Source organism: Salmo salar, chromosome 21 (genome assembly GCF_965601325.2).
Source record: "Salmo salar chromosome 21, fSalSal1, whole genome shotgun sequence".
Classification (NCBI taxonomy): Eukaryota; Metazoa; Chordata; class Actinopteri; order Salmoniformes; family Salmonidae; genus Salmo; species Salmo salar.
The window spans coordinates 29852581-29876598 of NC_138311.1; the positions used below are offsets into that span (position 1 = coordinate 29852581).

The 24018-nt window shown below is 45.2% G+C and overlaps 1 protein-coding gene across 1 annotated transcript in view; it reads right to left on the reverse strand.

The window, feature by feature from the left end:
* Window positions 1–24018, reverse strand: part of LOC106582109 (protein DOP1B) — a 54863-nt gene that overhangs the window by 12865 nt on the left and 17980 nt on the right. Inside the window, exons 10-27 of the mRNA XM_014164857.3 lie at window positions 20770–20890; window positions 18143–18262; window positions 17910–18021; window positions 17574–17801; window positions 16686–17029; window positions 15589–16004; window positions 13538–13809; window positions 13082–13234; window positions 8379–8479; window positions 7969–8159; window positions 6165–7852; window positions 5842–6033; window positions 5572–5697; window positions 4073–4207; window positions 3901–3956; window positions 3335–3439; window positions 968–1034; window positions 597–753 (exon numbers count right to left, since the gene is read on the reverse strand). Coding sequence (XP_014020332.2) covers window positions 597–753; window positions 968–1034; window positions 3335–3439; window positions 3901–3956; window positions 4073–4207; window positions 5572–5697; window positions 5842–6033; window positions 6165–7852; window positions 7969–8159; window positions 8379–8479; window positions 13082–13234; window positions 13538–13809; window positions 15589–16004; window positions 16686–17029; window positions 17574–17801; window positions 17910–18021; window positions 18143–18262; window positions 20770–20890 — 4584 coding nt within the window. The remainder of the gene's footprint in view (window positions 1–596; window positions 754–967; window positions 1035–3334; window positions 3440–3900; window positions 3957–4072; window positions 4208–5571; window positions 5698–5841; window positions 6034–6164; window positions 7853–7968; window positions 8160–8378; window positions 8480–13081; window positions 13235–13537; window positions 13810–15588; window positions 16005–16685; window positions 17030–17573; window positions 17802–17909; window positions 18022–18142; window positions 18263–20769; window positions 20891–24018) is intronic.

Here is a 24018-nt window from a genome sequence, read left to right on the forward strand (position 1 = left end):
GCAGAGGAGAGAAGCACTTCTCCCAATGCACTTTTGGGAGAAGTGTCCTTCTTCCTCCCTCGATCAGTACACTGGGGGACTATGAGGGGAAGTGCTGTATTTCCATGGTTACAGTATGGGTCTGTGGACTCTCTCAGTCCACTCTAATGTAGACCTGAAGAGAGATGAGGAGAGACTAAAGGTTAAAAGGTTAAATAAAAATAAAAAAAATATGAGGAGAGAAGAGAGGAAAGGAGACTGTTGGTTGAGGTGGGCCCTTTCTCAGCTAATGTGGAACGTGCATAAGGGGTCAGGGTTTGGTTGCCATGGTTACAGAGGAGAGTCATGCCCTGAGGGTTTAGGATGTGAGCAGCTCTGAGCCAGTTTGAAGCCTAATTTACACCTTCTGCTTCAATCGAATGTCAATTGAACGTCTGCTCCAGTCCGCACCTTCTTGGAAAAGTGTGGACATATAGAGACAGGAGTGGACATTTGATATTGCATCATTTCTTTAGAGCGGACCTATCAGACCCCAAGGTGTAAACTAGGCTTGAGTCTGTACCTGATAGAAACCAGGGATGTCTACAGGTGAGTGTGTGTGTGGTATCCATGGTTACCATAGAGGTCCAGGTCCAGCTCGTCGGATGGCTCCTCTGTCTCAGGACACACCTGAGGCTGGTTCTTGACCTCCAGGTTACGGCTGAGCCAGCTGGTCTGCTCCAGAGACGACCCCGCCACCCCGCCCACAGCCTCCAGGATCTTCTGGGTCACCTCCTACATGGCATCACCATCATTACCACCATCATCATGCATCTCACACTAAAGCCTAATTTACACCTTTCACTTCAATCAAATGTCCGCTCCCTTTCGCACAGGTCTGCAGAGTGGGGTTTCTGAGTCCGTGAGGACAGACCTATCGGATGGTGCGGAAGAGAAAGGTGTAAATTAGGCTGAAGCCAGGATGGAGATACTGTGACCCATGTCTTACCTGCATATCCCTAGTGTCCTTCTTATTGTCCAGGTTGGGGAGCCGGTTTACAAAGTCATTGAGGATCCTGTGGTAGGATAGAATTAAAATAACAGTACAATTATGGATTGGTAGACCAGAGTGCAATAATATCTTATTGATTATGATACAGTATCAAACCAAAACATCTGAGAGATGTGTGACGTTCTACTTATGTTTGGTAAAAACATATAGGATAAACATTGTTTCAAACAGGGAGTGTTATGCTAGGAACAATATCTATAGTAATAAATCAGTATGACCAGAGATGAATGCCTGATAACCAGTGGTGTACTTCGGTAAAAATAATTTTAGGTACTACTTAAGTAGTTTGTATGGGTATCTGTACATTACTATTACTTCACTACATTCCTAAAGAAAATAATGTACTTTTACTCCATACATTTTCCCTGACACTCAAAAGTACTCGTTACATTTTGAATGCTTAGCAGGACAGGAAAATGGTCAAATTCACAATGTATGAAAAGAATATCACTGGTCATCCCTACTGCCTCTGATCTGGCGGACTCACTAAACACACATGCTTAGTTTGTAAATTATGTCTGAGTGTTTGAGTGTGCCCCTGGCTATCTGTAAAAAATAACAATAAAATAGTGCCGTCTGGTTTGCTTAATATAAGGAATTTGAAATTATTTATACTTTAACTTTTGATACTTAAGTATATTTTAGAAATTACTTTTCCATTTGATACTTAAGTATAAACTCAGCAAAAAAAGAAACGTCCTCTCACTGTCAACTGCGTTTATTTTCAGCAAACTTAACATATGCAAATATTTGTATGAACATAATAAGATTCAACAACTGAGACATACACTGAACAAGTTCCACAGACATGTGACTAACAGAAATGCAATAATATGTCCCTGAACAAAGGGGGGGGGTCAAAATCAAAAGTAACAGTCAGTATCTGGTGTGGCCACCAGCTGCATTAAGTACTGCAGTGCACCTCCTTCTCATGGACTGCACCAGATTTGCCAGTTCATGCTGTGAGATTTTACCCCACTCTTCCACCAAGGCACCTGCAAGTTCCCAGACATTTCTGGGGGGAATGGCCCTAGCCCTCACCCTCCGATCCAACAGCTCCCAGATGTGCTCAATGGGATTGAGATCTGGGCTCTTCGCTGGCCATGGCAGAACACTGGAGGAAATCACACACAGAATGAGCAGTATGGCTGGTGGCATTGTCATGCTGGAGGGTCATGTCAGGATGAGCCTGCAGGAAGGGTACCACGAGGGAGGACGATGTCTTCCCTGTAATGCACAGCGTTGAGATTGCCTGCAATGACAACATGCTCAGTCCGATGATGCCCAGACCATGACGGACCCCCCACCTCCAAATCGACCCCGCTCCAGAGTACAGGCCTCGGTGTAACGCTCATTCCTTCGACGATAAACGAGAATCCGACCATCCCCCCATGAGACAAAACCACAACTCGTCAGTGAAGAGCACTTTTTGCCAGTCCTGTCTGGTCCAGCGATGGTGGGTTTGTGCCCATAGGTGACGTTGTTGCCGGTGATGTCTGGTGAGGACCTGCCTCTCTCAGCCTATTGCGGACAGCCTGAGCACTGATGGAGGGATTGTGCGTTCCTGGTGTAACTCGGCAGTTGTTGTTGCCATCCTGTACCTGTCCCGCAGGTGTGATGTTCGGATGTACCGATCCTGTGCAGTTGTTATTACACGTGGTCTGCCACTGCGAGGACGATCAGCTGTCCGTCTTGTCTCCCTGTAGCGCTGTCTTATGCGTCTCACAGTATGGACATTGCAATTTATTGCCCTGGCTACATCTGCAGTCCTCATGCCTCCTTGCAGCATGCCTAAGGCACGTTCACGCAGATGAGCAGGGACCCTGGGCATTTTTCTTTTGGTGTTTTTCAGAGTCAGTAGAAAGGCCTCTTTAGTGTCCTATGTTTTCATAACTGTGACCTTAATTGCCTACTGTCTGTAAGCTGTTAGTGTCTTAACGACCGTTCCATAGGTACATGTTCATTAATTGTTTATGGGTCATTGAACAAGCATGGGAAACAGTGTTTAAACCCTTTACAATGAAGATCTGTTAAGTTATTTGGATTTTTACGAATTATCTTTGAAAGACAGGGTCCTGAAAAAGGAACATTTCTTTTTTTGCTGAGTTTATTTAACCAAATACTTTTAGACTTTTACTCAAGTAATATTTTACTGAGTGACTTTCACTTTTACTTGAAGGTATCTTTACTTTTACTAAAGTATGAGAGTTGGGTACTTTTTCCACCACTGCTGATAACGGTTTATGGACATTGGACAACAAATGACAGTACATGTGTCAGACAGACAGGAAATTGCTGACTCACCCCAGCAGCAGGAAGTGTCCGGGCGGGGCCAGGTTGAGCTGCACAGACTCTCTGAGAAGAGTGAGGAGGGGCGCCACGTTCTCCTGGAGCGCCTGTGCCGGAATACTACCACACACAGAGAGAGGAGGAAGGTGAAACACTTAAATGCTATCACATATAGGCAAGAACTGAAGTGTATTACTAACTACATGACACTGTGAATCTCGGTGTTGTTGTTGTAGTTTGTTACCTCTGAATGTAGTGTATTACTAACTACATGACACTGTGAATCTCGGTGTTGTTGTTGTAGTTTGTTACCTCTGAATGTAGTGTATTACTAACTACATGACACTGTGAATCTCGGTGTTGTTGTTGTAGTTTGTTACCTCTGAATGTAGTGTATTACTAACTACATGACACTGTGAATCTCGGTGTTGTTGTTGTAGTTTGTTACCTCTGAATGTAGTGTATTACTAACTACATGACACTGTGAATCTCGGTGTTGTTGTAGTTTGTTACCTCTGAATGTAGTGTATTACTAACTACATGACACTGTGAATCTCGGTGTTGTTGTTGTAGTTTGTTACCTCTGAATGTAGGCATAGCTGAACTGTAGCATGGGGATGTCTACCAGGGTGGACTTCTGCCACACAGAGGAAGGAAACAAAAGGGACTTGCATCAACTATGACCTTCAGATTACCACCGTGTCATTTATCTCTGGATTAAACAGTCAAATGTTTAGGTGTAGGTGTGTGTACCTGGTCTCGTTTGATCTGGTGGGGTTTTTTCACCACCTCTTTGACCATCTGCAGGATATTTTCTGTACTGAGCGTGCCCAGGGACTTCACCAGATCCACGATGGTCAGACGAGACTCACTGGCCACAGATAAGATCTAGATTGAGATGGGGGGGGGGGGGGGAGCGGGAGAGAGAGTGAGGGGGAGAGAGAGGGATTACTTTGTGTGTTACCTTCTTGTTGTCATGTAAACAGGGGTGTGTGATGGAAGGTACCCTATATATACAAAAATATGTGGACACCCCTTCAAATTAGTGGATTCTGACATTTCAAATCGAGCACACAGCCATGCAATCTCCTAATAGAAACATTGACAGTAGAATGGCCTTACTGAAAAGCTCAGTGACTTTTAATGTAACGCCGTCATAGGATGCAATCTTTCCAACAAGTCAGTTCGTTCAATTTTTGCCCTAGAGCTGACCTGGTCAACTGTAAGTATTGTTATTGTGAAGTGGAAATGTCTTTGAGCAACAACGGCTCTGCCTAGAAGTCGTAGTCCACACAAGCTCACAAAACGGGACCGCCGAGTGCTGAAGCGGGTAAAAATTGTCTGTCCTCAGTTGCAACACTCCAAGTTGCAACACACTACCAAGTTCCAAACTGCCACTGGAAGCAATGTCAGCACAAGAACTGTTCGGTGGGAGCTTAATTAAATGGGTTTCCATGGCCGAGCAGCCGCACACAAGCCTAAGATCAACATGTGCAATGCAAAGAGTCAGCTTGCTGCCATTGAACTCTGGAGCAGGGGAAATTCATTCTGAGTGATGAATTACGCGTCACCATGTGGCAGTCCAACGGACGAATGTGGGTTTGGCAGATCCAGGAGAACGCTACCTTCCTGAATGCATTGTGCCAACTGTAAAGTTTGGTGGAGGAATAATGGTCTAGGGTGTTTTTTCTTGGTTCTGGCTAGACCCCTTAGTTCCAGTGAAGGGAAATCTTAACGCTACAAAATCCAATTACATTCTAGACAATTCTGTGCTTCCAACTTTGTGGCAGCAGTTTGGGGAAGGCCCTTTTCTGTTTCAGCATGACAATGCCCCTGTGCACAAAGTGAAGTCCATACAGAAATGGTTTGTTGAGATCGGTGTGGAAGAACTTGACTGGCCTGCACAGAGCCCTGACCTCAGCCCCATCGAACACCTTTGGGATGAATTGGAACGCCGACTGCGAGCCAGGCCTAATCGCCCAACATCAGTGACCGACCTCACCAATGCTCTTGTGGCTGAATTGAAGCAAGTCCCCGCAGCAATGTTCCAACATCTAGTGGAAAGCCTTCCCAGAAGAGTGGAGGCTGTTATAGCGGCAAAGGGGGGACCAACTCCATATTAATGCCCATGATTTTGGAATGAGATGTTTGACGAGCAGGTGTCTACATACTTTTGGCCATGTAGTGTATGTGTAGCCTACATGTCCCACCCGCTTATTGCTAAAAAAATAATGATGTTTTAAAGCACTCACTTTGTTTTTGGTGTGTCTCCTCCTGCTCCTCCGGCTGCTCCACACAGCTCCCACTGAGGCCATTAGCTGCACCCCGTACTGCCCCGTCAGAGGAGTCAGGAACTCCAGCACACGCTGTCTCAGGGTCTCACACACACACACACACACACACACACACACACAATGAGTAGTACCATCAGAGAGTGACACACAAATGCACATGCAAAACATATCACAGCACTACTGTCCATAAGAATGCACACACACACACGAACACACACACATAAATACCTTGGAGCTCTTGAAGTAGACAGAAGTAGAGGTGTGTCTGGCGGTCTGGGAATAGTCTGAGCCCCTACTCTGGGACTCCTCCCTCTTGACCACACCCCACAGCAGAGCCATGCTACTGAGCATGTGCGGCAGCTCCTCAATCACAGCGTTGCGGGCGTTCCGGACGTCTGCAGGGTCACAAGCCACCAGGGACTGAGAGGGTGGGAGAGAAACATTTTAAAGTTTTCTGCATTCAACTCTGTGTGTCTAAGTGTGTGGCACAATGATCCACCTACATGTAGCCAAATCAGCACACTGCATGGACGTGTGTAAGTGTGCCTCACCTTCTTGTTATCCAGTAGACAGTGGTGAGTGAGTGTGGTCAGTCCCTCCAGTAGGGTGAGAGGATAATCAGGAGCGATGTTCTCCTTCCTGCCAATCAGACTCTGTGTAGCCTTCCCCCCATCGTGATCGTATTGTTTGACCAGCTCGTCCAGGTTCCTGCACATCTGAGTGATGAGAGGAGCCACGATGATGCCCAGCGAGCGCCCCAGGTAGGGCAGAGACGAGCAAAGCAGCGCCACCCAGTGGGGGTGCATGGCATAGCCGTACTGCGGCTGCAGAGCCCGGGCTGCAGCAGACACAAACATCCCCTGGGCTGTGATGGGCTGGGTTTGGACGTACTGAGCTGCCTTGATGGACTGTTGGAACAGAACCGCTGTCTGCCATTCCCGTGCTAGTGCTGAGGAGGCAGGGGAGTCACGGGGCTCATCGGCGTGCAGGGTCAAACCAGACTCCCCTGGCCACACGTGGTACTCCAGGACGATGAGGGCCTGTAGGAGCTTGAGCAGCTCCATCTGTAAGGGGTACTGCTCTTGTCCCCCTCCCCCTCCCAGATTCACCAGGCTCTCCTCAGACAGACCCACCTGATCATCTAACAGATCTACACCCCCCATGGCAGAACCCTTCTCCTTTCCTCTCTGGCTGATGTACATGGAGGCTGAGAGGGTGAGGAGGGCGTACTGCTGCACCTTACACCTGGCCAGCAGCTTACAGATGGGCTCTGGGCTGACCCCAGCCTCCCCCTGGGTGGAGGTGTCTCCCTGGCCCCGCGCCACGATCCCCAGCTGGGTCACCAGGCGGGTCAGCACCCCCACGCTCTTCACCTGGACCTCCCTGTTCCCCTGCAGCTCTTTGGGGTCCAGAGTGAGGTAGGACGGGTAGTGGGAGCGCAGGAACTTCAGGCACAGGGACACCATCAGCTCGATGAGCAGGGAGAGGGGACTGGAGGGCGAAGAGGTGGGCAAGAGCAGGCGTCCGTAGAAGCCTCTTCCGTCCTGGGCCTGCTGGTGGCGCTGGAGCAGGTTGGAGACCAGATTGAGGTGTGCAGCTGAGCTGGTGTCCAGGGAGGTGGAGGAGAGGGCATTCACTAGAGGCTGCTGGGCACTGCTCCTCAACAGGCTGTCCAGCAGGGCCAGGCCATGGAGCAGACGGGGCCAGCCGCCGGCCACAGAGTACAGCAGAACATGGCGGAACATAGAGTCGATGGCTTCCCGCTTCTCACGCTCCTGTTTGAGGAGACGTGACCGAGCGATGGCTTCAAGCTCCAAGTCCTCCTCCTCGCTCGACAGCGAATCGGACGCCTGCGTGTGTTCCGATTCCACTCTCCTCAGGCCGTTGACCATGCTTCCTTCTTCTACACTACTACTGTAAGGGGCGGAGCCAGAGCTAGAGTTCTCCGTGGAGACCTGGACGCCGCTCGACTCGGTGTGTACACTCTCCTCCTCCTCCTCCTCTTCCTCCGGTTCGTCTTCTTCCTCTGTCGCTTCGCTATCGCTGCTAGACACCCCCGTGAAGTCGGCCGGTGGTTTGGTTGTCTCCGGGTCATGCTCTAGCTCCTCCCACAGGGCCTCCCGGTCCACCAGGATCATGTGACCCAGTGTACCTTCATCTGTTTGGGTGCTGGTTGTCATAGCGTTCGTGTAACCGTTAGTAGTGCTTCGACTTCTGCTCTTTAAATCTTTCAGAATACCTACAGAGAGAGATATTTCTGAGCATATCAAAACACACACAAACAAACACACTAGGAGAGCAACATCCCTAAACACGCCAACAATCACCCCTTCACACACCAAAACCCACACATACCTGCGGTGAGGTTCTGTTTGACACTCTGGATGGTGCAGCGCTGGGTGGAGGGGTGGAGCAGCAGCAGCAGAACAGGCTCCAGGATGCGGACCACGTCCTGCAGGGAGAGAGCCCTGACCAGCCAGCACTGGGCTGCAGCACTCACAGAACCATCTGGGCTATTCAGACAGTCCACCACCACACACAGAGACCTGGGACAGAGATACACAGTCAGTCATAGAGAGCTGAGAGACACACACACATAATCTTAAATGGTGACCAGAGAGAGAGAAAGAGGAGCGAGAGAGAGAGATAAGGAGATAGATACACATCCCATCTCCGCAATCTGAAGAAAAGGAGAACAGGTTCACCATGGTAGGAAAGAGTGATGTTATAGTAAACCACTGACCGCACTCCAGCTCTGTACTCACCGGTCAAATGAGCGGTTCAGAGACATGGTCCGGTTTGACTGGATGTCCCTGGTCAAGTGCCACAGCACTGAGAACCTGTGTAGGGCCTCCAACCGTACAGCCTGAGACAGACAGACACACACACACACACACACACACACACACACACACACGTCATTTACATGTTAGTTAAACACACAGGATAACTTGCTCTTAGTCATATCACATGAGCATGGCTTCATGTATTTGTTCCTAGTCAATGTAAGGTGGATATGTGTAAAACTGGGTTTCTTAGTTACAGGGCCTTGTTTAAATGTGTTAGGGATGCTGTAGGGCAGGGGTAGGCAACTAGATTTCTGTCGGAGTGGATGGTTGGGGGGCCGGAACAAAATTATAAATGATACACTACAAATTGACCACAACAAAGCCCAAAATGAGATTTTATTTGAAAATCTATTCAACCCTAGTTCCCAAAATGAGATTGTATTTCATACCTTGATTACATTGATCACGTCTCTCTTTTTGGGGGAGGGGGGGATGCTTGGGAACTATGGTTGAATAGCGGGAACCGGGTTACCTTTTCAAAGAATAAATAACCGCGAGAAACCGGTAAATTATTAGAAATTACTTAAATGAACAGCATGACATGAAATATAACTTAAGTTATATGCAATATCTAAATCTGACTTATCTATGTCCTTCTCTCTGCTATTTTTAAAAATATTTTCAGTGGTATTGTTAACAAACATGCCCCCGTAAAGAAAATGAGAATTCAAAACAGGTTCAGCCCCTGGGTCGACCTCGATCTTGCAGAGTTACTCCACCTCAAGAATTGCATTTGGTGAGAGGCTCGGCACACGCATAATCAGGCTGACTGGCTCTCGTTCAGGCAAATGAGAAATAAGTGCACTCAGGCTATCCGGAAGGCCAAAGTTAGTTACTTTAAGGAGCAGTTCTCTCTCTGTGGGTCTAACCCCAAGATGTTCTGGAAAATGTTGATGATGTGGTTGTTACTGACAAGGAGCACATGGCTGAGCTCCTTATTCACCATTTCATTAAGTCAGGATTCCTATTTGACTCAGCCATGCCTCCTTGCCCGTCCAACATTTCCTCATCTCCCACCCCTTCTAATGCGACTACCCCCGTTGCTCTTCCCTCTTTTCCCCTGCCCCGCTACAAAGTTTCTCCCTGCAGGCAGTCACTGAGTCCGAGGTGCTAAAGGAGCTCCTTAAACTTGAGCCCCAAAAAACATATGGGTCAGATGGTTTAGACCCTTTCTTCTTTAAGGTTGCTGCCCCTATTATCGCCAAGTCTATCTCTGACCTTTTCAACCTGTCTCTCCTCTCTGGGGAGGTTCCCAATGCTTGGAAGGCAGCCACGGTCCGTCCTTTATTTAAAAGGGGGAGATCAAGCTGATCCTTGCCGTTATAGACTCATTTCTATTTTGCCCTGTTTATCAAAAGTGTTGGAAAAACTTGTCAATAATCAACTGACTGGCTTTCTTGATGTCTATAGTATTCTCTCTGGTATTCAATATGGTTTCTGCTCAGGTTATGGATGTGTCACTGCAACCTTAAAGGTCCTCAATGATGTCACCATTGCCCTTGATTCTAAGCAATGTTGTGCTGCTATTTTTATTGACTTGGCCAAAGTTTTTGATACGGTAGACCATTCTATTCTTGTGGGCCGGCTAAGGAGTATTGGTGTCTCTGAGGGGTCTTTGGCCTACCTCTCTCAAAGAGTGCAGTGTATAAAGTCAGAACATCTGCTGTCTCAGCCACTGCCTGTCACCAAGGGAGGCCCCCACACTCTTCTCAATTTATATCAACAACATAGCTCAGGCAGTAGGAACTGCTCTCATCAATGTATATGCAGATGATAGTCTTATACTCAGCTGGCCCCTCCCCGGATTTTGTGTTAAACGCGCTAAAACAAAGCTTTCTTAGTGTCCAACAAACTTTCTCTGCCCTTAACCTTGTTCTGAACACCTCCAAAACAAAGGTAATGTGGTTTGGTAAGAAAAATGCCCCTCTCCCCACAGTTGTGATTACTACCTCTGAGGGTTTAGAGCTTGAGGTAGTCACCTCATACAAGTACTTGGGAGTACATATTAAAGCTGCAGGCTAAGGTTAAATCTAGACTTGGTTTCCTCTATCGTATATCGCTCCTCTTTCACCCCAGCTGCCAAACTAACCCTGATTCAGATGACCATCCTACCCATGCTAGATTACGGAGAGATAATTTATAGATCGGCAGGTAAGGGTGCTCTCGAGCGACTAGATGTTCTTCACCATTCGGCCATCAGATTTGCCACCAATGCTCCTTAAAGGACACATCACTGCACTCTATACTCCTCTGTAAACTGATCATATCTGTATACTTGTTGCAAGACCCACTGGTTGATGCTTATTTATAAAACACTCTTAGGCCTCACTCCCCCAATCTGAGATACCTACTGCAGCCCTCATCCTCCACATACAACACCCGTTCTGCCAGTCACATTCTGTTAAAGGTCCCCAAAGCACACACATCCCTGGGTCGCTCCTCTTTTCAGTTTGCTGCAGCTAGTGACTGGAACGACCTGCAACAAACACTCAAACTGGACACTTTCACCATCTCTTCATTCAAAGACTCAATCATGTACACTCTTACTGACAGTTGTGGCTGCTTCACATGAAGTATTGTTGTCTCTACCTTCTTGCCCTTTGTGCTGTTGTCTGTGCCCAATAAGGTTTGTACCATCTTTCGTGCTGCTACGATGTTGTGCTGCTGCCATGTTGTGTTGCTACCATGTTGTTGTCATGTGTTGCTGCCTTGCTATGTTGTTGTCTTAGGTCTCTCGTTATGTAGTGTTGTGGTGTCTCTCGTCGTGATGTGTGTTTATGTTCTATATTTTTATTTTATTTTGTATTTTTAATCCCCCATCCCCGCAGGACGCCTTTTGGTAGGCTGTCATTGTAAATAAGAATTTGTTCTTAACTGACTTAAGTTAAATAAATAAAAATAATAATCTGCATTATCAATGATCAACGCTCAGGGTGGGGACAGGCAGTGCATCTCATTAAGCTATGGAGCGCAGTTCACAATACATGTATCATCTTATCATGGTAACTAATTCTCTTGTGACAAGCCTACATTTGCTACAGCAGAGCCTATGCTACAGTATATAATATAAGGACTAATTTACACATCACCAAGGGGTCACCTTTCTTTTTAATTGTAGCCTAAAGAGAATTTTGGGATATTTGCATCTGCAGAGTTTTAAAACAGCCTAACACTCGAATATAATTGCTTTAAATCAGTGCGCACTTGAGCACTCTGTCGTTTTCTCTCTCCATCAATTCCTATCAAAATACAAAATAGATATTCCTGTTCACGATAGATAGATAGATAGATAGATAGATAGATAGATAGATAGATAGATAGATAGATAGATAGATAGATAGATAGATAGATAGATAGATAGATAGATAGATAGATAGATAGATAGATAGATAGATAGATAGATAGATAGATAGATAGATAGATAGATAGATAGATAGATAGATAGATAGATAGATAGATAGATAGATAGATAGATAGATAGATAGATAGATAGATAGATAGATAGATAGATAGATAGATAGATAGATAGATAGATAGATAGATAGATAGATAGATAGATAGATAGATAGATAGATAGATAGATAGATAGATAGATAGATAGATAGATAGATAGATAGATAGATAGATAGATAGATAGATAGATAGATAGATAGATAGATAGATAGATAGATAGATAGATAGATAGATAGATAGGATAGCCTACCTCTTTCAGGTAATAAATTCAATGAAGTATAGCCTTATATTTAGCTCATGAATGAAAGGTTATGCATACAGTTCTAACTTATAGCCACTTGCTCAATATGCACCTGTGCTCTGCTGGCCTCTCTCCTTAAAAAACACTCCTTAGCTCTTGGAGTCCTGGGAAAAGCTAGACTAAGCAGGGAGTCACCATAGGCTATGTATTGGATGACGGCACAATAATTTGGGCTTCTTTGGGTTTGGGCTCATAAAATGTCTGTAGTGTATGACTCATCAGGCTCAGGTAGCATCAGGCTTTAATTTTCATGCTGATCAAAGCTTGAATGAAATCCAGACATATTTATATGCTTTAGAATGACACTTCCGGTTTTGGCGGGAAATACCGGATTACCTGGGAGAAAACTGATTTATTCTCGGGATGGAACATTTGTAAAACACCAGGAAAACTCTATTGGGAACAGATTTCCTAAATTAAAAACATTTTTAGATGAATTCCAGGAGATTTTATAGTATTTTATAGATCGGCCTTCCCTGTAGCTCAGTTGGTAGAGCATGGTGTTTGCAACGCCAGGGTTGTGGGTTCGATTCCCACGGGGGGCCAGCACAGAAAAAACAAAAATGTATAAAATTGTATGAAATGTATGCATTCGCTACTGTAAGTCGCTCTGGATAAGAGCGTCTGCTAAATGACTAAAATGTAAACATTTTACCAAAAACCAACATATATATTATCTGTTTAACAAAAAACTTTGGGGGGCCTAAACAATTCACTGGTGGGCAGGTTTTGGCCCGTGGGCTGCCTTTTGCCGACCCCTGCTATAGTGGTATAGGATGGATCTTTGCTGTAGGCATGTAGTGCACAGTTTGTTTGATAGTACAGTAAAATCTTGTTAGTGTGTATATATGTGTGTGTTCTGTACCTTGTCTCTGTGCAATAAAGCCTGGCAGATGATGTCCTCACAGATGGATGCGGAGGGGGCCAGGCAGTGGAGCCGATAGAAGAGCTCTACACAGGAGGTGTGCTGCTCTCGACGCTCCACGTCCAGCTGACCCCACAGCACCTGGGCCACCCGCTGCATGGGGTCACAGAGGTATAAGGTTAGAGGTGAGGATGATTGGTGTTCATTTGGATCAACTGAAGGCAGCAGCATCATATAACGAACATTCTTGATCTGGTGAGGTAATAGGCAGCGGACATAAAAGGTGATGATGCTGTTGTACAAGTGAGTTTTACAGACGACATCTTCAGTAAGGAAATGGACATATTTCATCATATTATACATTAACACGTCAGACCAGCTAGGCCCCCTTATATGTTCCCTCTTCATGTGCCAGTAACACAAGCCACCTGCCATGGCAGACAATTGTTTCCTGACCTGGTAGAAGTCTGTGCCCTGCTCGATGGTGCTTAGCAGGCCTGGGTAGATGGGGGGCATAGTAACCATCTGCAGCCGCCCACTGAGAGGGTTAGCATCGCTGGCCTGGTAGCACCTGGTCTTGTCCTGAATGACCAGGGCCAGGGACTGGGATTGGTTGATGAGCTCCAGCAGTGACGACATGGCCGTGTGCTGCACGTGGTAGTCCCTCGACAGGCAACACAGAGTCATCAACGACCTCAGCCACACAGGCAGGCTGTCTACGTTACTGCCTGAAAAAAAAAACACATCGAGTTGAAGTCGGAAGTTTACATATACTTAGGTTGGAGTCATTAAAACTCATTTTTCAACCACTCTTCAACCACTTAAACTATAGTTTTGGCAAGTCGGTAGGACATCTACTTTGTGCATGACACAAGTCATTTTTCCAACAATTGTTTACAGACAGATTATTTCACATAATTCACTGTATCACAATTCCAGTGGGTCAGAAGTTTACATACACCAAGTTGAATGTGCCTTTAAACAGCTTGGAAAATTCCAGAAAATGATGTCATGGCTTTAGAAGCTTCTGATAGGCTAAATAACATAATTTGAGTCAATTGGAGGTGTACCTGTGGATGTATTTCAAGGCCTACCTTCAAGCTCAGTGACTTTTTGCTTGATATCATGGTGAAATCAGCCACGACCTCCGAAAAAAAATTGTAGACCTCCACAAGTCTGGTTCATCCTTGGGAGCAATTTCCAAACGCCTGAAGGTACCATATTCATCTGTACAAACAATAGTACGCAAGTATAAACACCATCGGACCACGCAGCCGTCATACCGCTCAGGATTGAGACGCGTTCTGTCTCCTAGAGATGAACGTACTTTGGTGAGAAAAGTGCAAATCAATCCCAGAACAACAGCAAAGGACCTTGTGAAGATGCTGGAGGAAACCGGTACAAAAGTATCTATATCCACAGTAATTCGCGTCCTATATCGACATAACCTGAGAGGCCGCTCAGCAAGGAAGAAGCCACTGCTTCAAAACCGCCATAAAAAAGCCAGACTATGGTTTGCAACTGCACATGGGGACAAAGATCGTACTTTTTGGAGAAATGTCCTCTGGTCTGATGAAACAAAAATAGAACTGTTTGGCCATAATGACCATTGTTATGTTCGGAGGAAAAAGGGGGAGGCTTGCAAGCCGAAGAACACCATCCCAACCGTGAAGTACGGGGGTGGCAGCATCATGTTGTGGGGGTGCTTTGCTGCAGGAGGGACTGGTGCACTAAACAAAATAGATGGCATCATGAGAAAGTCAAATTATGTGGATATATTGAAGCAACATCTCAAGACATCAGTCAGGAAGTTAACAATGACCCCAAGCATACCTCCAAAGTCGTGGCAAAATGGCTTAAGAACAACAAAGTCAAGGTATTGGAGTGGCCATCACAGCCCTGACCTCAATCCTATAGGAAATGTGTGGGCAGAACTGAAAAAGCGTGTGTGAGCAAGGAGGCCTACAAACCTGACTCAGTTACACCAGCTCTGTCAGGAGGAATGGGCCAAAATTCACCCAACTTATTGTGGGAAAGTTATGGAAGGCTACCCGAAACGTTTGACCCAAGTTAAACAATTTAAAGGCAATGCTACCAAATACTAATTGAGTGTATGTAAACTTCTGACCCACTGGGAATGTGATGAAAGAAATAAAAGCTGAAATAAATCACTCTCTACTATTATTCTGACATTTCACATTCTTAAAATAAAGTGGTGATCCTAACTGACCTAAGACAGGGAATTTTTACTAGGATTAAATGTCAGGAATTGTGAAAAACAGAGTTTAAATGTATTTGGCTCAGGTGTATGTAAACTTCAGATTTCAACTGTAAGATAAAAAAAAACATGTTGGCGACTTCACATTCAATATGTTCAACGATTAGGAAAGTATATCAGGGTGCTGACTTTAAGCATCATAAAGTAGTCAAATCAACCCTGTTAGTAAGCCGTATTAGGGTATGGGTAAACAACTATTATTGGGTAAAAGTTCATACAGTGACCTCACCTGTATCGTTGAACATGTCATTATAGAGCCCATGGCTCTCCCCCTCACTCAGGTACAGGGGGAAGGTGGTAGACTCCAACAGAAGGTGGCACGCTGCTGTGAATGCCTGTCGACACTCCTCCGAAATCTCCGCCCTGCTCCGGGGCATGTACCCTGCCCCCCAGTCCACCCCTCCTCCCGCACACCTTCGCCCCTTCTTCCTCTCTGTAGGGGGGTCTGGGACAGGGGGGTCTGAGGTGGCACGTGGTTTGTGTTTGTTGGGGGTGAAGAGCTCGGCTAGCTTGTCTTTGATCTGGGTGGTGGTGATCTGAGGGCCCTCCCGGAACGAGGACTTCCGACCAGGGGAGAGGGCAGTTGGGTCGGGTTGTACAGCCTCCTCCTGCCCCCTGTCATCCTCCACCTGAACCAGCAGGTACCTGGGAGGGGAGAGAAGGAGGGAGAGGGGAGAGAGAAAGAGTTGGAGAGAGAGTGAGGTAGACAGAGAGATAGTGAGTGTTCTGGACCTGTTAGTTGTTTAGCACCCCCTAGTGGCAGTTTAAGTTCAGCATTCTAGAATTTACCTGTTTGTGTCATGTGACAGAAAGCAGTTTCAGAAGTGAAGCAATGTGTAAGATGTGCAAGTGTGAGTAGTTACAATCCTTATTTATAAGCTTTGTATGTTTGTAAGTACATTTGTTTATTAACACAAGGTAAATGTTTATCACATAATTTTCATGTTTCTGTAAAAGATGAATAATTGAGTTAGCTGTTAGTTACTTTGCATTAGCTTCAATGCTATTTCTCCCTAGGGATACCTAGCTGAGTAATATTAAGCATACAATTGCATTCTAGTAACTTTATTTTATATTTGGCTCTAGATTGAGTACTCTTATTCCTTATTTCATACATTTAGTGCAGTTATTGTGTTAGACATTCTGTGCTCTATACTACTGTAACTGAAAACATGCACTTTTGTGTTTGTTGCAGTTAGTGTTTAGCTAACTGGATAGCTGGATAAGGGCTACTGTACATTTAGCGAATCCAGTATAGCGAGAGAAAGAGACAGATAAAGTTTGTTAGAGTTGATTATGTTTCCCTGATGTGATACTGTTCTCTACCTGCTGGTGATGAAGGCCAGGATATCCTGCAGATACTGGGTTATGGTCTCCACACTGCCCCCCTTCCTCCACACGCCCTCGCCCTCTTTCACAATCCCTGCCTCCTCAGGGCCCAGGCCCGCCCCTGGTAGGAGGTGCAGCTCTGACGGCGAGGCGCTGATGCCCAATCCGCTGTCTTCAGACCGAAGGGGCAGGAAGGGGCTTTCTCCCTCTCCTGGACCAGTCTCGTGCTCCATGTCCCCATACAGTTTAGGTTCTTCCTCTGGTTCTGTGTTGTCATGGTTACCGTTGACCTTACCACTATCTTCATCATTATCCTCCTCATCCCTTTTCTTGTCCACGTCCTGTAGGGTAGAAAATGTATGATCCAACCAGATTATCACCATTGAGGGAGAGTGTAGTATGACCTAAAAGGACTGTTAAAGAACCATCTCCTTGTCCTTAAACTTCTCAAATATAATTTTCAAGGAAAAATCCCATCACGGTCCAGTCAGTGACTGAACAAAGCTAGAGATTAGTGGGAGCTGTGTCTATGTGACAGACAGACAGGTCAATGTTACAGCTGGACTCCAGACCTTGGCAAAAAAAAACTATTACATCTGAATGGACAGTGAAATGTGAAGCATGTGATTGGCCGGCCTGTGTAGTCAGGATCTAAGATCAAGACAAGAGTAGTACAGTACCCTACCAGAAGTGTTATCCCTCGGTCAGACAGATCACCTCCCAGACAGTATCCTGACCTAAGGGCACAGCATCCTGACCTAAAGGCATGTCCTTTCTGAAGTACTTCTGTAATGCTGCATCCTTAACTCCCATTTTTCTTCTACTCTCAATACGTCATCGCTTATCTGAACCACTGCACGCACGCACACACGCACACACACTGACCTGAACATATTCAAAGCTCTCCTCCTGTGCCTCCACTTCCTGTGTCTGTGACTCCTCCATGTCCATATAAGCCACGGGCATCTGGATCTTACTGAGCACCTTGAAGCAGGCGTGCAGGCCTTGCGTGAGCTCCAATAAGTCCAGGGAAGTCATGTGGGTGCAGAGCGCGTGCAACATGCGACACAACATCTGGGGCAGGAACTGAGACTGGATGTCAACATGGAGCTCCTATTGGACCAGACACAGAGAAACGGACCAATCAAAGAGAGACACAGAGAAACGGACCAATCAGAGAGAGAGACACAGAGAAACCAACCAATGAGAGAGAGAGTGTACCAGAGGGATAACATCCATTAGAAATATGATAAGGGTGGAGATCTCTGTGACAGAGGGAGCAGAAGAGGCACTCTGATACTGCAGAGTGGGTAGCGGCAGGTCAGCTAGATCACTATGGAGACAGGAAGAGAGAGAGAGAACAGTTAAACAATGTTTGAGAAATATGCTTTATAACATCAAAGCTACTATGACTATTCCAGAGGAGGTACAGTAAGGGTTAGTAGAGGTGTTACCTGAGGCAGGTGCAGAAGTGGCAGGTCATGTAATCCCACAGGAAATCACTGTTCATGGAGCTCACCAGCATGTTCACTGTCTTTATGATCTCTGACGCGTTCTTGTTTTCTTTTATTTTACTGCACAGACAACACAATACATCCTCGAAGTCACTATCATGTCACTCTCTTTTTAGAAAAATCTTAGGATATAATGACAACCATTCCCAATAAATAACATTCACTTATATATCAGTTTATTCTCCACTTACAGTGCCTTCATAAAGTATTCACACCCCTTGACTTTTTCCAACTGTTGTTGCGTTACAGCCTGAATTTAAAATGGATTACATTGAGATTGCGTCACTGGCCTACACAATACCCCATAATGTCAAAGTGGAATAATGTTTTTTGAATTTTTTACAAATTATACTGATCAAAAATGTAAACGGAACAATGTCTAATAGTTTACTGAGTTACAGTTCATATAAAGAAGTCAGTCAATTGAAATAAATTCATTAGGCCCTAATCTATGGATTTCACTTGTCTGGGCAGGGGTGCATTAATGGGTGGGCCTTGGAGGTCATAGGCCCACCCACTGGGGAGCCAGGCCCAGCCAATCAGAATGTCCATCAGTTGAAGAAGCCGGATGTGGAGGATCTGGGCTGGCATGGTTACACGTGATCTGCGGTTGTGAGGCCGTTTGGAAGTTCTGCCATATTCTCTTAAACGACGTTGGAGGCAGCTTATGGTAGAGAAATTAACATCCAATTCTCTGGCAACAGCTCTGGTGGACATTCCTGCAGTCAGCATGCCAATTGCACACTCCCTCAAAACTTAAGACATCTGTGGCATTGTGCTGTGTGACAAAACTGCACATTTTAAAGTGGCCGTTTATTGTCCCCAGCACAAGGTGCACCTGTGTAATGATCCTGCTGTTTAATCGGCTTCTGAATATTCCACCCCTGTCAGGTGGATGGATTATCTTGGCAAAGGAGAAATGCTTACTAATGGGGATGTAAACAAATTTGTGCACACAATTTGAGCAAAATACGCTTTTTGTGCATACTATATGGAAAAGTTATGTTATTTTTTATTTCAGCTCATGAAACATGGGACTAACATGTAAAATGTTGCGTTTATATTTTTGTTCAGTGTATTTCAAATCAAAGTTTATTCGTCACATGCGCCGAATACAGCAGGTGAAATGCTTACTTACAAGCCCTAACCAACAGTGCAATTTTTAAGTAAAAAATAGGTATTAGGTAAACAATAGATAAGTAAAGAAACAGTAAAATGACAGTGAAAATAACAGTAGTGAGGCTATATACAGGTGGTACCGGTACAGAGTCAACGTGCGGGGGCAACGGTTAGTCGGGATAATTAAATATGAAAAGCTGAAATGTCTTGAGTCAATAAGTTTTCAAACCCTTTATTATGACAAGCCTAAATAAGTTCACTTTGGATGGTGTATCAATACACCCAGTCACTACAAAGATGCAGGCGTCCCCTTACTAATTCAGTTGCCGGAGAGGAAGGAAAACGCTCAGATTTCACCATGAGGCCAATGGTGACTTTCAAACAGTTACAGAGTTTAATGGCTGTGATAGGAGAAAACTGAGGACAGATCAACAACATTGTAGTTACTCAACAATACTAACCTAAATGACAGAGTGAAAAGAAGGAAGCCTGTACAGAATAAAAAATATTCCAAAACATGCATCCTGTTTGCAACATGGCACTAAAGCAATACTGAAAAATGTGGCAAAGCAATTCATTTTTTGACCTGAATACAAAGTGTTGTATTATGTTTGGGGCAAATCCAATACATTACTGAGTACCACTTTCCATATTTCCAAGCATAGTGGTGGCAGCATCATGTTATAGGTATGCTTGTAATCGTTAATTAATCAAATGTATTTGTAAAGCCCTTTTTACATCAGCAGATGTCACAAAGTGCTTATACAGAAACCCATCCTAAAACCCCAAACAGCAAGCAATACAGATGTAGAAGCAAGGGGAGTTTTTCCAGGGTAAAAAATAAATGGAATGGAGCTAAGCACTGGCAAAATCCTAGAGGAAAATTTGGTTCAGTCTGCTTTCCACCAGATACTAGGAGATGAATTCACCTTTCAGCAGGACAATAACCTAAAACACAAGGTCAAATATACACTGGAGTTGCTTACCAAGAAAGTGAATGTTCCTGAGTGGCCGAGTTAGAGTTCTGACATAAATTTGCTTGACAATCTATGGTAAGACCGGAAAATGGTTGTCTAGCTATGATCAAGAACAAATTTGACAGAGCTTAAAGAATTCTGAAAAGAATAATGGGCAAATGTTGCACAATTCAAAAGCTCTTAGAGAGTTACCCATTAAAATTCAGATGTAATTGCTGCCAAAGGTATTGACTCAGGGGGTTGATACTTCTCTAATCAAGACATAGTGTTTTATTTTTCATAAATGTTTTACCAATGTTATCATTTTTCTTCCACTTTGACATTAGAGTATTGTGTAGATCGTTTACAAAAAAAAAAATCACAATTAAATCCATTTGAATCCCACTTTGTAACACAACAAAATGTGGAAAACGTCAAGGTGTGTGAATACTTTCTGAAGGCACTGTATCTCTTCCGCACCGGTCTTCTCACCTGGTTAGTTGGTTGCCCGTCAGGCCAGTGCTGGTGATAGACTCCTCTCCCAGCATCTCTCTGCAGTAACTGTAGAACGCTCTCACCGCCTCCAATAACACACTGTCCACCACCAGAGGACCTGTTAGAGACCACCATCATCACTACACACTGCCCACCACCAGAGGACCTGATAGCGACCACCATCACTACACACTGTCCACCACCAGAGGACCTGTTAGAGACCACCATCATCACTACACACTGCCCACCACCAGAGGACCTGATAGCGACCACCATCATCATCATCACTACACACTTTCCACCACCAGAGGACCTGTTAGAGACCACCATCCTCACTACACACTGTCCACCACCAGAGGACCTGTTAGAGACCACCATCATCACTACACACTGCCCACCACCAGAGGACCTGATAGAGACCACCATCATTATCATCACTACACACCAGAGGTCCTGAGTGGGACTACCATCATCATCACTACACACTACCAGAGGTCCTGAGAGGGAGCACCATCATCATCTTCATCACCACTACACTATCTACGAGTAGAGGGATTGAGACATTAGGGAGACAGATGAAGAGAGATAGAAGGGAAGGTAAGGCCTGAGGAAGGGGAGGTGTGTGTGTTTAGGCCTGAAGGTGTCTGCATGCTTCCAATCCGAAACAGTTTGTGCATACAGTGCATTCGGAAAGTATTCAGACCCCTTCCCTATTTCCACATATTCTTACATTGAAACCTCATTCTAAAACAGATAAAATATTTATTTTTCCCTCATCAATCTACACACAAAACCCCATATTGACAAAGCAAAAACAAGTTCAGACAATTTTGCAAATGTATTAAAAACTAAAAACATATACCTTATTTACATAAGTATTCAGACCCTTTGCTATGAGACTCGAAATTGAGCTCAGGTGCATCCTGTTTCCATTGATCATCCTTGAGATGTTTCTACAACTTGATTAGAGTCCATCTGTGGTAAATTCAATTGATTGGACATGATTTGGAAAGGCACACACCTGTCTATATAAGGTCCCACAGTTGACAGTGCATGTCAGAGCAAAAACCAAGCCATGAGGTCGAAGGAATTGTCCGTAGAGCTCCGAGAAAGGATTGTATCGAGGCACTGATGTGGGGAAGGGTAACAAAAAAATTATGCAGGATTGAAGGTCCCCAAGAACACAGTGGCCATCATTCTTAAATGGAAGTTTAGACCCACAAAGACTCTCCAAAGAGATGGCCGCCGGGCCAAACTGAGCAATCGGGGGAGTAGGGCCTTGGTCAAGGAGGTGACCAAGAACTCAATGGTCACTCTGACAGACCTCCACGTTCCTCTGTGGAGATGGGAGAACTTTCCAGAAGGACAACCATTTCTGCAGCACTCCACCAATAAGCCCTTTGTGGTAGAGTGGCCAGACGGAAGCCACTCCTCAGTAAAAGGCACATGACAGCCCGCTTGGAGTTTGCCAAAAGGCACCTAAATACTCTCATACCATGAGAAACAAGATTGAACTCCTTGGCCTGAATGCCAAGCGTCACGTCTGGAGGAAACCTGGCACCATCCCTACAGTGAAGTGTCGTGGCAGCATCATGCTGTGGGGAAGTTTTTCAGCGGCAGGGACTGGGAGACTAGTCAGGATTGAGGGGAAGATGAACGGAGCAAAGTACAGCGAGATCCTTGATGAAAACCTGCTCAGGACCTCAGACTGGGGCGAAGGTTCACCTTCCAACAGAACAACGCCCCTAAGCACACAGCCAAGACAGAGCCCGGACTTGAACCCGATCGAACATCTCTGGAGAGACCTAAGAGTGGCTGTGCAGCGACGCTCCCCATCCAACCTGACAGAGCTTGAGGATCTGCATATAAGAATGAGAGAAACTCCCCAAATACAGGTGTGCCAAGCTTATAGCATCATACCCAAGAAGACTCGTGGTGTAATGCCAAAGGTTCTTCAACAAAGTACTGAGTAAAGGGTCTGAGTACTTATGTAAATGCGACATTTACATTTTTTAAATAAATTTGCAAAAATGTATAAAAACTTGTTTTTGCTTAGTCATTATGGGGTATTGTGTGAGGATGATGAGGGGGGAAAAAACGATTTAATCCATTTTAGAATAAGGCTTTAACGTCAAGGGATCTGAATACATTAGGAATGCACTGTATATTATGACGACATTTTGTGACGTTTTTTATTCGTTTTGGTCTTCGGAAAGTGTTTTTTCCGCTGTTTGTGCACACAATTCTTTTTTTTAAGGCTACCTGAAGTCTACTCGCCTTCGTCGGTGGTTGGTCAACAGTAGGAATTCTTCAATTCTTCAATGTTGTCATTCAACGAGAGACAAATATTTTTCACTTGTACTGCAACAAACATCTTAGTTAGATGTAAGATCTCCTCAGAAAAAACTCAAGAAATGTCATTAAAGTTATCTATTTTTAGTAAATACTATTGCCACTTTTTTCTCGTTTTTCAAGCGGTCTTTTAAGGGAGGTGAGGTATGTGTGTTTGGACCTGTGGGATGGGAGGTGTGTGTGTTTGGGCCTGTGGGATGGGAGGTGTGTGTGTTTGGGCCTGTGGGATGGGAGGTGTGTGTGTTTGGGCCTGTGGGATGGGAGGTGTGTGTGTTTGGGCCTGTGGGATGGGAGGTGTGTGTGTTTGGGCCTGTGGGATGGGAGGTGTGTGTGTTTGGGCCTGTGGGTGGGGAGGTGTGTGTGTTTGGGCCTGTAGGATGGGAGGTGTGTGTGTTTGGGCCTGTGGGATGGGAGGTGTGTGTGTTTGGGCCTGTGGGAGGGGAGGTGTGTGTGTTTGGGCCTAAGGGTGTGCTTCATTCTATAGCTAGAGGACTCCTGATATCTCCAGGAGGGATGAGTATAATATTTTTCTTTATCTGTTGTTGTCTAGTACTGTGTTTTTGCTAGCTAGGGCCATCTACTTTAAGTGCTGCCTGTCTTCCGAGTAGCTTACTTGGTGTGTGAATTGCTGACTGCTCATAACTTGCAGATGATTGTTGACACATAAACCAGGATTAAGGGGCAGGGCAATATGTGACTCTTGTTGTTTTCATAATCAGTGGCTGTATTGGAGGGGGGGTGGTTTCTCCTCTCATAGGCAGTCAGAAATTAGTACCGGGATGTGTGCTCTTTACCTTTGCAAGCAATTAGTATTAGTACTTCAGACTCCCCTGATTTCTAAGCGGCGGTCTAGTCGCAAAATGAAGATTGTCACCGAAACAAAAACGGTTCTGC